This window comes from Quercus lobata, chromosome 8 (genome assembly GCF_001633185.2).
Source record: "Quercus lobata isolate SW786 chromosome 8, ValleyOak3.0 Primary Assembly, whole genome shotgun sequence".
NCBI lineage: Eukaryota > Viridiplantae > Streptophyta > Magnoliopsida > Fagales > Fagaceae > Quercus > Quercus lobata.
This window is the reverse complement of record NC_044911.1, coordinates 6,787,458-6,799,256: the sequence shown is the minus strand read 5'-3', so window position 1 is coordinate 6,799,256 and position 11,799 is coordinate 6,787,458. Positions and strand designations below refer to the sequence as shown.

General features: G+C 39.3%; 2 protein-coding genes across 4 annotated transcripts; both read right to left on the bottom strand.

Moving 5' to 3' along the window:
* Nucleotides 1-7,167: 7,167 nt before the first annotated feature.
* On the bottom strand, nucleotides 7,168-9,225 carry LOC115955125 (phospholipase A-2-activating protein-like). The gene is made up of 4 exons (XM_031073175.1): nucleotides 9,138-9,225; nucleotides 8,377-8,480; nucleotides 8,154-8,222; nucleotides 7,168-7,472 (listed from the first exon to the last, which is right to left on the bottom strand). The coding sequence occupies exons 1-4, from the start codon at nucleotides 9,218-9,220 to the stop codon at nucleotides 7,462-7,464; spliced, it is 267 nt and encodes an 88-aa protein (XP_030929035.1). The 5' UTR covers nucleotides 9,221-9,225; the 3' UTR covers nucleotides 7,168-7,461.
* Nucleotides 9,226-9,302: 77 nt separating this feature from the next.
* Nucleotides 9,303-11,775, bottom strand: LOC115955123. Of its 3 annotated transcripts, none has more exons than XM_031073173.1 (4): nucleotides 11,711-11,775; nucleotides 9,932-10,616; nucleotides 9,736-9,831; nucleotides 9,303-9,618 (listed from the first exon to the last, which is right to left on the bottom strand). In XM_031073173.1, the coding sequence occupies exons 1-3, from the start codon at nucleotides 11,771-11,773 to the stop codon at nucleotides 9,782-9,784; spliced, it is 798 nt and encodes a 265-aa protein (XP_030929033.1). In that variant the 5' UTR covers nucleotides 11,774-11,775; the 3' UTR covers nucleotides 9,303-9,618; nucleotides 9,736-9,781. The 3 variants fall into 3 exon arrangements, with proteins under 3 accessions (XP_030929033.1, XP_030929032.1, XP_030929034.1); XM_031073172.1 differs by having other exon boundaries at nucleotides 9,303-9,665; nucleotides 9,747-9,831; XM_031073174.1 differs by having other exon boundaries at nucleotides 9,747-9,831.
* Nucleotides 11,776-11,799: the final 24 nt, after the last annotated feature.

Below are 11,799 nucleotides of genomic sequence, written 5' to 3'. Positions count from 1 at the left end.
TTTTCTGGTTCTCCAAACTTTCGCTGAGAAGAAGTTGAACAGTTGCTGCTTCGTACGTTTGACCACTAAATAGTGGGGTGGTCATACACATAACCCGATTATTAATAAATCGAGTTATGTGTACTGGGACTAAAAGGAGTCCATGCTGTGCACAGTATCTCAGAGGAATCCATGTTGTGCGTGGTGGTTTGTAAGGAACTCCATTTCAAGTAACTCGATATCCTGAACATCAGGTTAAAGTATAATTACTCGATACTACAGAAATCGAGTTTAATTGGACTGGTCCCGAGGCAGTCCAAGAGGAATCTAACTGTAGATGTGTCCTCAACGTATCTCGATGTTACAGATCTCGAGTTTTCTCCACATAACTCGGTAATACGTAACCCGAGTTACGGTGACCAGGCTTCCCCACCCAGCCCAGATAATTGGACTGGCCCAGAGGCAGTCCAAGAGGAATCTAAGTGTAGAGATGTTATTTGCAACGTATCTCGATGCTAAAATATCGAGTTATTTTGAACATAACTCGGTAATGCCTTAATCGAGTTACGTTGACTGGCTTCCCGAACCAGCCCAGGTATTTGGACTGGTCCAGAGGCAGTCCAAGAGGAATCTAAGTGTGCACGGTCTTCAACGTATCTCGATTCTGTAGATATCGAGTTATTTTCAACATAACTCGGTAATAACTTAATCGAGTAATACCTGGACTGCCTTCCCGACCCAGCCCAGTTATTTGGACTGGTCCAGAGGCAGTCCAAGAGGAATCTAAGGGTGCACAATGGTCTTCAACGTAACTCGGTACCCTATAAATCGAGTTATGTTGAACGTAACTCGGATCTAGAGAAATCGAGTAACCCAGATACTTGACAATTGAATATGGATACAGTCGTAGGGGATGGAAAATGGACTACTACGTAACTCGTTATCTAGAAAATCGAGTTTCATTTAGTATAACCTTTCTTCTTGTAGTTTTGCTTTCGACTTGCACTGTTCACACCCATTCAGTATTGTGCTTATTCATAGTAAAAGTGGACCTGCTGACAACCATGCTGTGAACAACAAGTCATCCATACAAATCATAACCAACCACATCCATCAGTAACATTCCCCCATTTGCATTACGCGAATAAAAAAATCATCCATATATACAAGCTTATTTGTAAGTAAAGACATACTATGCATTTAAATCAGTTGATGTACAAAAATAAAAAGTTCCATTTCTGCATTTTAAACATTCTTCACAATTGTAAGTTGAAACTTGGACAGCATCCGCCAACAATGGTTTTAGGCAAACATAGAGTCATAGCATTTGAGTGACACCTTCTTTTTGTTCTTTTCAGAAGTTGCCTCCTTTCTGAGGAGTAGCCAACACAGAAATTAGTATACAACCCATGGTAATTAATAAATTGAATTGACAAATATAGAAGAGCATTCAGGCTTGCCTGCTTAAATGAGGAGCATCTACAGTTACACCTTGGCAACAATTACAAATCTGCAGCAAAACATATACAGTTAGGGGAATAGAGACCTCATGAATACTAGAATATGTACACGACAAACAATAAGATTGAAAGAACACCAAAACTAGGACAAAAGACTTGGAATGGTAATATGTAGGAGTTAAGACTAACTGCAACTACTTGAAGAAGTAATCACAAGATTGCCCAAAGTGGAGCTACATTTGATACAATGGTATTACTATCATGGTTCCGATCTACAAATTACTGCCCACATCTTAATTATAACTCATATAATGTAATATCTAAACATGTAAAGAAGAATAACTTATGTAATCCATGTTGTTAGTATGATTTGTAATTGTTACCTGCTACATAGCACCATGGCTTGTTGAAGCCACATTTCGAGTTGGACATGTACGACGGTTATGACCCTCTTGGCGACACAACCCACACTTCAACTTTGGTCCATTCTCAATCCACAATGAGGTTGGCAACTCCCTATCCTCGTCATCCATCTCATTGCGGATTCTCGTGGACTTGGGCCGACCTTTCTCACGGATCAACCGCTGGTTTGGCATCACGGTTCTCTTTTCTGCTGGCTCCGGCCATTCTAACCTATCTTTTAGTGGTTGGAATATAGGCTCATAGCTGTGATACCGTTCTTCAAGGCGGTAGAAATGATCCATATACTCAGTGGCATCATGGTTGTGTTTGGCACAAACTGCTATCAAGTGGGAACAAGGGATCTTGTTTGCTTCCCATTTGCCGCACGTGCATGTCATGTCTATGAGGGAAACCCTATGGGTGTGATCTCCCCCGCCAGTGTTCAACACTGAAGACTGTGTCTCCACTGTATATAATCGTTGTTGCGCACTCATCCTTCTAACAATATGGAGCTTCGCCTTCTCTTGATTTTCCTCGAAATTGTCATAGGCATATTTGCACCACACTTGCCCCTCTTCCAACTTCTCAAGGGTTTTGTTTCGACGTTCGTCAAAGTATGAGTTCACCTTGTAAAATGTAAACTTCACCATTGCAGTTATGGGCAAGCTACGTGCGCCCTTAAGTACCCCATTGAAGCACTCTGATAGGTTGGTTGTCATTGCCCCATATCGGTGCCCATGGTCATGTACAAGTGTCCACTTTTCTTGATTTACCTCCTTAAGATAGTCGTACGCAGCCGGGTTGACATTCTTGATGCAATCCATGGTGTTCTCAAACTTCCTAACTTGATTCGCAGTTGCTGCGTTCCATACCAAGTTCTTCAACGGCACACTATTGAAGTTAGTGTTAACATTGCTTACTAAATGGCGGAGGCAATACCGGTGATGGGTTAACGGTGGTTGCAAGTAGCCCCTAGTGGTGTCATCGAAGCATGATTGTATCCCACGATGCCTGTCGGATATTATACACAAATTGGTGCGGTCTGTAACATAGGTCAACAGGCATGCCAAGAACCATCCCCATGTCTCCGTGCTCTCGCTTTCGACAACGGCAAATGCGAGTGGATAAACCTCATTGTTACCATCTGTTGCCATTGCTATCAACAGCTTTCCTTTGTACTTGCCATAAAGGTGCGTTGCATCTATGCTTATCACCGGCCTGCAATGCCTAAACCCTCTAATACACGGACTGAAAGCCCAAAACGCGGAGTTGAATATACAAGTCCCCGGGACATGGGGGTCACACTTTAATGTGGTCACAGTATCCGGATCTGCATCAGACAATGCAGCTAGAAATCGTGGCAATTCTGCGTACGACTCGTCAAAATCCCCGTAAATACGTACAACTACCTTCTGTTTGGCTTCCCAAACCTTGTACATAGTTACATCATGCCCATGCCTTGCATGCAACATACTACGCAAGTCCCTTACCTTTCGGGTTAGGTCTTCCCGTACATACTTCTCAAGTGCAATGGAGATGAACTTTGAATCCATCATCCGCCCATCAGTTGGTAGCTGGAGGGATGAGCAACTATGAGGACCCTTACATGTACTAATAACCCACATCCCGTGCTTCTTGCTGCAATTGGCCCGAATTGACCACAGACATGCCTCATTCTTACACCGCACTACCAGCCTATTGGTGTCAGACTTGATGACCTTGTATTGCTTATTATGCTCCACAGAGTAGAGGGTCAACACATATTGAACAGAGGCTTTATTCTTGAATAGCATCCCCCTTGCTGGGTGGTCATCTTTATGCCAATTTGTAAGATGTCCTGTACCCAATGCAGGTGATGGGTCATTAATATTGTCCCATGTGTTTGATGTGAACCATTCTGGGATAGGAACTGTTGTAAGGCAATCCTCCTCGTTATTTTCGATCAGTGGTACATCTAAGACCTCCGCGTTGTCCACTGGTCCATCAATATCAATGAACTCTTCATACACATCTCGGCTGCCATCAATATCAATTCCGCCGTCCATATCAGCTTGGACATGCTCATATGTGTGAGTAGACCCTCCCACATCATGTGTATTGGTGGCGCCCACCACTTCGGTGTTGTCCAAATGATCAACCGCACTACATGGTTCATTATTGTAGGGGAAAGGCGTGGCATAGGCAAAGGGAGGATGCACGTCAACCGACAATGAGTGTGGCTCTTCCACCCCACTGGCATGTTGTGAACTTGCACTACCATGGAACCCAACAGCCTCAACAGTTACATACAAGTCAGACGCTATGAACTGGGGGGTCCGCTTAATCACTGCCCACATCATGTCCACGTCAGCATTGCAACCCAACGGATTTGAGTTGTAGACAACCTGAGTACTCACAAGTATCTGGGGGGCACGGTACACAATGGATATCTTATGTGACTCCTTGTCCAACCGTAGAGCTTCCATTATCTTCCGGTGCATTTTTCTCAAGTGTGTTCCCCATTTCAACTCAATGAACTTCTGCTTCACTGACTCGCCTTTATAGGACAGCCCATGCAAGTCATGGAAATATTGTTCCCCATCATAGTAAACGTAGAAGCAGTGACGACCCATGCCAGACCTGGATAAGGACAATTAATTGTGGTTATCATGCAGAAGATAGGGGGTTATGTTAATGCAACAGTAATTAATCTTTTACAGATGCACTATGATGCTATCCTAATTATAGGTGTACACACTTGATTCGTTTGGACACAAACATTGGCCTTTTAGGGGAGACATGCCACAACAAAGAATCAGGGTGTTTGTAATATCGCTTGGTAAGGATGCAATATGGAGTAGGAAAATGCAAACATGGTCAGTAAAACTTGTTCACCTCGCAGGCTTTCTTTTTCAGAACCCACACAGTAAAGACTTTCAGAACTGAAAGAGCCATACAATTTAAACCTCAGTATACATTACACAGCATTGTTAATATGTATGAATGAATGCATATGTCATCATATTAATTCACCGTACAATGTTTGTTTATATATATGTTTATTTAGAATGATTATATACATATTTCCCAAAAGAATTCTCAAAAATAATTATTATATACATTACTATATAAAACTCGACATATTTAGGAACAATATGTATACAATGTCACTATCACACACACACACACACACATAAGATTATTCTCACATAAGTCATAATAGTACTGTTATCTAATTAATCGTTTCTTGGACAATTTTTTCCAGGATTTTCAATGTATTAACAGTTTTTGCAATTCCTAACAAAATGTTTCAAAAAATTGGTGCCCTAAGCACATACATTATATGTAAACATACCTATACATGTGTGTGTGTGTATATATATATATATATATATACATGTGATCATATATGGGTAGGTAGCTTTGTTTATATTTACATATATTTGCATATACATAGGGACATACATGTATATATATATATATATGTGTGTGTGTGTGTGTGTGTGTGTGTGTGTGTGTGTATGTGTGTGTATATATATATACATATATTTGGGAATGCCACATATACATCTTATGATATGGGTAAGTACGTTTGTCTATATATACATATATCTATACATACATACATTTATGTATATATATACACACACATAATGTCAGAATGGTTGTAGAAAGCAATCCAAATTATAAGTTGTAATGTAAGTCAATCCATTTATAAGTAGTTATGTAAGTGAATATATACCTGTCAGGGAAGATATGCCAGAACAAAGAAGAAGGGGACCACAGCAACAGCACGCCTGGTGAGGATGCAATAATGACAAGGAAAATGGCAGAAGAGTTAGCAAACTTTGTTCACCTCATAGGCTTTCTTTTTCAGAGACCAGACAGTGAAGGTTTTCAACACAGATAGAGCCAGACACGTGCATGGATTCTGAAATGTGGGGAGGGGGACAACAAGACTCGATATTAAGGAAATCGATTTTATATAAAACTCGATACCACATAAATCGGGTTACCGTTGACAAGACTATTGAAATGACGGAGTTTCAGAAACTCGGTTAATAAGAAGTCGAGTTATATGTAACTCCGCATGCTATAACTCGATTTATATAGAATCGAGTTTTAGCCCCATTTCCTCTACAAAAGCCCACTTCACACGTTAGAAGGTGCAACCACATTCTAGTGCAAAGAATTCCCACCATTGCGTTTTTGTAGAGCAGGATGGGACGAACCTATGTTGTGTTTAACGGTCGTGTTCCAGGCATATACGACAGTTGGGTAGATGCGAGTAGACAAGTTCATAAATTCCCAAATGCCAATCATAAATCATATAAAGATCGAAGGGAAGCCGAAGCTGCATACATGGAGTATTTGCATGGTAATGGTATGGGCGTGCATGGTGGTGCGTCTACATCGTCGGAAACTCCAAACATATCAACCTCAACTCCACATAGCACTTCTCAAAGCGAAGGAACCAACTATGGCAATGGAGACATTAGGCACACTTTGTTAAGGTATCAGTTGGAAGTTGCCATTGAGGAGCGTGACCACGCAAGGAGGATCGCAACGTTGAGTGCAAACATGTTGAATGAAGTGGTGGCTCATGTTGTGGGGGATGATGAAGTTGATGCACCCACGAGACAACGTACGGATGCATGAATGCAAAAGTACGACTTCTTGTTGTGGTATTTAGTAAGATATGTGTATACTTCCAAGTACCATCTGTTGTCATGTGTGCTTTAAGTAGAAGTGTCATCGTTTTCCAATTGTTTCACTAGCAGATATGTATATATAGAAAAATAACCTTATTATTTTTGTTTTTGGACTACTTTGGTCTTATTCGGTCCATTATATCTACTTTGGTCTTATTCGGTCCACTGTGGTTTCTAGGAAAATCGGTGTACTACATTCTATTTACTCTATTTGATCCTATTCAGTCAACTTTGGTCGTACCCCGTCTATTTGATTCACTGCAGTCCATTATTGTGTAGTTACAAAATACTAGATCAGCCTATACACAATGAGCCACGATTAACGAATGTACATGACGTAAAAAACAACAATGAATTGCATAACCTCTACATGAACGATTTGGAAATCCTCCTCGTTGGAGGATTCACTGCAATCCATACCAATCAAAGAAAATTCAAAGTTTAAAAAAGATAGGATTGGAATTATTCATACATGATAAATCGTCCAACATTAGAAAATTATCTAAATTCTTCAAGTCAATTCTGAAAATTTTAATAGCCACAATATAGGAAGTCCAGAACAAAATGACCATGAATAAAAATTGACACCAACCAACTAAAAAAACAAATAACACAGCTATATAAAGGTTCTTGAATCCCAAACACAGTAAATAAAACCCTAAAATTATGATGTACCTTGTAATATTATTCTGAATTAGAAAAAAAATGAACACTTAAAATTTAAAAGTTACGTAAAAAGACTCGCATTACATGGAATACTACAGGTTTCAATAAATACATTACTATATCTTCCCTCTAGCTAGCTCCATTGGACAAAACAGGTTCATCTCTATGAGAGTGGTCTTGCCACTGCCAATTCTGCCAACAATACGTATTTTGTGCCCTTCCTCAAATGTGCAACTGATCCCCCTCAGAACAAGTGCATCAGCCTATATTTGATCTGTTCAGGAAACAATGATATATAAAGCCATATTATAAAGCCAAGTTTGAAGCAAATAACACAACTCTCAATCATGTGAAGATAAATACAAAACCAGTCAGATTGGTAATGAATGCCAAAGCATTAGTCCGCTTATTTAGAATGATTATATACATATTTCCCAAAAGAATTCTCAAAAATAATTATTATATACATTACTATATAAAACTCGACATATTTAGGAACAATATGTATAAAATGTCACTATCACAATGTCCGGAAGAGCAACTTCAAATCAAGAATCAATCTCACTTCCGTCAAAAGTGCAAGCACTCCTTTCCCATCAAATACTCCACAGGAGACAAAGAGGGATCATCATGTCTAAATTTTTTAGCAATCAAACCATGTAAAGCACTAAACATATGAGGATTACCCATGTCAACAGTTTGGTCAATTAATGCCAACTTATAGATCAGAAGTCTTATTAAATGCTTCTTCCACTTCTAACTTACAGGAAGCTCAAAGAAAATATGTTTGATGATCACCAAACAGACATGTAAGAAGAAAATTTTACAGCATCGTTAGTTTGCAAAATCTACAATTATTTTCATTCCCACATGATTTCAACACATTGCAGATAAGGATATATATATGTATATATATATATAAAGCACAATGAAGGCAAATAAATGGAAAAAATACCTGTATGCCCAACAAAAGTATGTGTACATTTGCTTCCTCTCCAAAGTTTTAAAGTTGTATCAGTTGAACCTAAAATCGTGGTAGCATAAAAATGAACCCCATAAGTTCATAGTGAAAGACATAGTTGGATCTATGCATTCCAATCTGATGTAACCAGTTCCAACTACCAACAAAATCTAAAACAATATCTAGCAGAACAGTCATCTACTGAATCATATTATACCTGTAACAAGCTCGCCTGAAGGCAGCTTTATGAGTGCTTGGATTGCTGCCTTATGAGCCTCCCAGGATTCTGAAGGTTGGCCACTTCTCCAACGTCTTAATGTGCTGTGGTGAAGGAGACATTAGATAGTAACCGAAAATTATTGAGAAAAAATGCATATACCTTTGTAAGCATAGATAATAATTCAAACCCAAAAAATGGCAATACACAAACAATAAAAGTAACATTCAAACAGTATGCAAATTTTTCATTAACGCCTCCATCATTTCATTAAAGCAAATGATGGACAAGATTTGATTCATTGGCCAATGACACACACAACATATATATATATATATATATATACTGAAAATCATAAAATAAGAAGGCTAATCGATGAAAAAATCAATAATCAATTAAATGTTTCTCATTGGGTTCCCAATTTGGTACCAAAATGAAAAGGTAATATATACAATGATAAATAACAATTACAAACCCCAAGAAGCGAAAGGAACAAAACATGCAGACATAACTAAGATTTTTGCCGTTTTCAGCTTTGGGTAAGTTATATTGTGAGCTGCTCTAGAACTCAGAAAAAAGAAATATAAATTCTATTTTTATTTGTTCCTACTAATGAACTTGTAATCAAATGTACACAGATCTAATCATTCTAGAGAGGAGGGGATTTAAAGGAGATTAAAAATAAGAAAATGGGAAGGAGGATGTACCAATCTAGGAATTGTAGGGAAGGCGAATCAGAAAATTAGGAGAGAGACACATACCTAGCCAAGCATTGTAGAGACTCGGATAAATGATTTGCTACAAAGGAGTTGGTTCTACCATTGATCCGCATAAACTTCGTCATCAAACTCTTTTACAGAAAGTATCAAATTACTTCTTCTTGCTTATCAACAATACCACACATTTGTTTCTCACAAAAATAACAAAAATAAAAAAACAAATTACTCTCTTACAACCCACTTTACTGTAGCTAACAACATACAAAAACACAAGAAAGTTTGGCTTCAAATGAATACCAATCCAGACATTTGTCAAATTGCAATCAAAACTCCAAGTGCAGAAAAACTTCCTAATACATCAATAAATACAATACGCCTTATGGGTTTTCTCCAAAATATCAATTTCTTGACAACAAACACATTGACAGCCAGTATTCTCCCCAAGCAATGATCCAGAAATAGATGCACAGCCACCAAGATTCTCCCCAATTAGTAGAACATTTTGCATGCTTATTCCAGTCACCTATACACATGAAGAATAAGCACACAAGGACAATCCAGCTCAATGGCCTTTTCGTGTCCACCATTGCAGTTAGGTCTAAAAAAAAAATACGACTTTCGAAGAAAAGTGAAACGTAACTATGCAGTCACCTATAGGCAGGAAGTATAAGCATACACTAAGGCATTTAATGATGTTTTCGTTTCCGCCCATATGCCCTGACAGGTCTAATCTTACCTGTTTCATCAGACACAACAGCATAATTAAATTAACATAATCAATCAAATGCACAGTACAAGTAGCTCAAGAAGATGGGAAGTGTAGACGAAGTACATACCATCACCGGTCCCGCAATCGGGAGCATGCGCACGCGGGCGTCGCGATCTCCGCAAAGCCTCCACCGGCTCAATGTCCTCAGCCGGTATCTGCTCAATCTGTACAGCCTCTCCGTGGGGGGTTTGAGATGGAGCTGACATGGTGGGGTCCACATGCACTAGAGGTGGGGTGGGCATGCCTGGTGTGGGGACAAATATGCATCCACCATCATGGGCAGATCCACTGAAAACTGGGGGCGACATACGAGGAGGGCCCTCAAAGTCCGTGCTAGCACCATGGGATGTAGTGTGGGCTGGAACAGTGCCCTGATGATCGACGGTATGGGATGGCCCAGCACCATCGCCAGGCGTGCATCGCGGAGTCCTGCCGTCGTCATCAGACAGTACCCAATCAGTGCCAAGCCATGCCTCTTCTACACCCTCCTCATTCCCTTCCTCGTAGATGGGAGCCGACTCGGTCGTACGGCTGCGACCAGCTTGACCACCTCCACGATGTCCACCCCCACGAGACCCACCACGTTGCCCGCCACGAACTGGGGCCTGTGTATCAATGTCAACTGCTTCTGCAAGCGCATTCGCCAATTTAAGTCGGCCTAGCTCCTCCACAAGCTCTAGTGTAAATGTAAGGTCAGTGTGCATGTCAGAACCTTCATCGCACCTCGGTATAGACCTAATCATCGTCCGAACCTACAAAACAAGGGCGTCATAAAAGCAAGAACGCAAGTATGATGCAAAACTTGGATAAATCTGTTCCAAAATCAAAAGAAAAAGTAGCAAACATAGCTAATGAAATCCTTATATTACTTATAATTATGAAGCATCTTTAAAAAGACAGTGTATAAAAATAGGGGTTGGCCCCCCCTGTGCAAAATTTTATAGTTCCAACCCAACACTCAGGAATTTTCAGTTTCCTGTTATGTATATCGCTATGCAATCTAAACATTGAGATAATACTCCTAAAAAACACGTATAGTTGGTTGTACATAAGTTCAATCTTAGCATAAGTGAAAATATCAGAATTTCACTTCTGTATCTAGGCTTCACCAGATTTACAACTCCATTAATATCACATTGCAATCAGGACACATATTTTGAAGTTATTATTTCCTAACGTACACGCCCAAATCAAATGAATTGAAAATATCAAACGCAAGCTTCAAGTTTCACTTAAGGGAAGTACCAAAAACTTAGAACATATATCATACTTAAATCTAGTATAAATGCACATCTCCTTGCTGCATACTTGCAAGATTTTAAATGACCTTTAAGCTGTTGGGAATTGCATTCTACCAACAGTTTAGTAAGGGACTTCCCAATCCTAGAGGTAATATCTATCAAGGAATATGTAATACATTAATCAGTCCTGGAGGAAAGGCTATCTAAACTATCATGAAATGTGAATTTATCACTACTACACAGAGTTGCACCGTCCATTTTAAAGTACAAGCCAACCAAAAACAAAAAAAAAATAAACAAAAAATAAAATAAAATACAATAAAACCCAACCCAACCCACCCTTTTTAAAAGTTGAATGTAATTATATGAACAAAGGTGTGGTCATCATTAGTCATTACCCATTAACCATTCCTCATGCAAACAAATTGGATCAAGACAAATTAAGTTTGTACAGCTACAACTTAAATCATGCAGTATTTTGACTTTAAAACATAATGACATGTCATGCAGTATTTTTTGACTTTAAAACAAAATGACAGAGAAAGCTGCTGAGGATATTTAATCCAACAATGGTTTCATCCATAAAATAGGAATTGTTGCCTCACCATGAGTTCCCAATACGCAGACTCTGGTGTTATGTACCGCCTTGTGTGGCGATTGTACCACATCATGTACTTAACGAGATACGTATCAT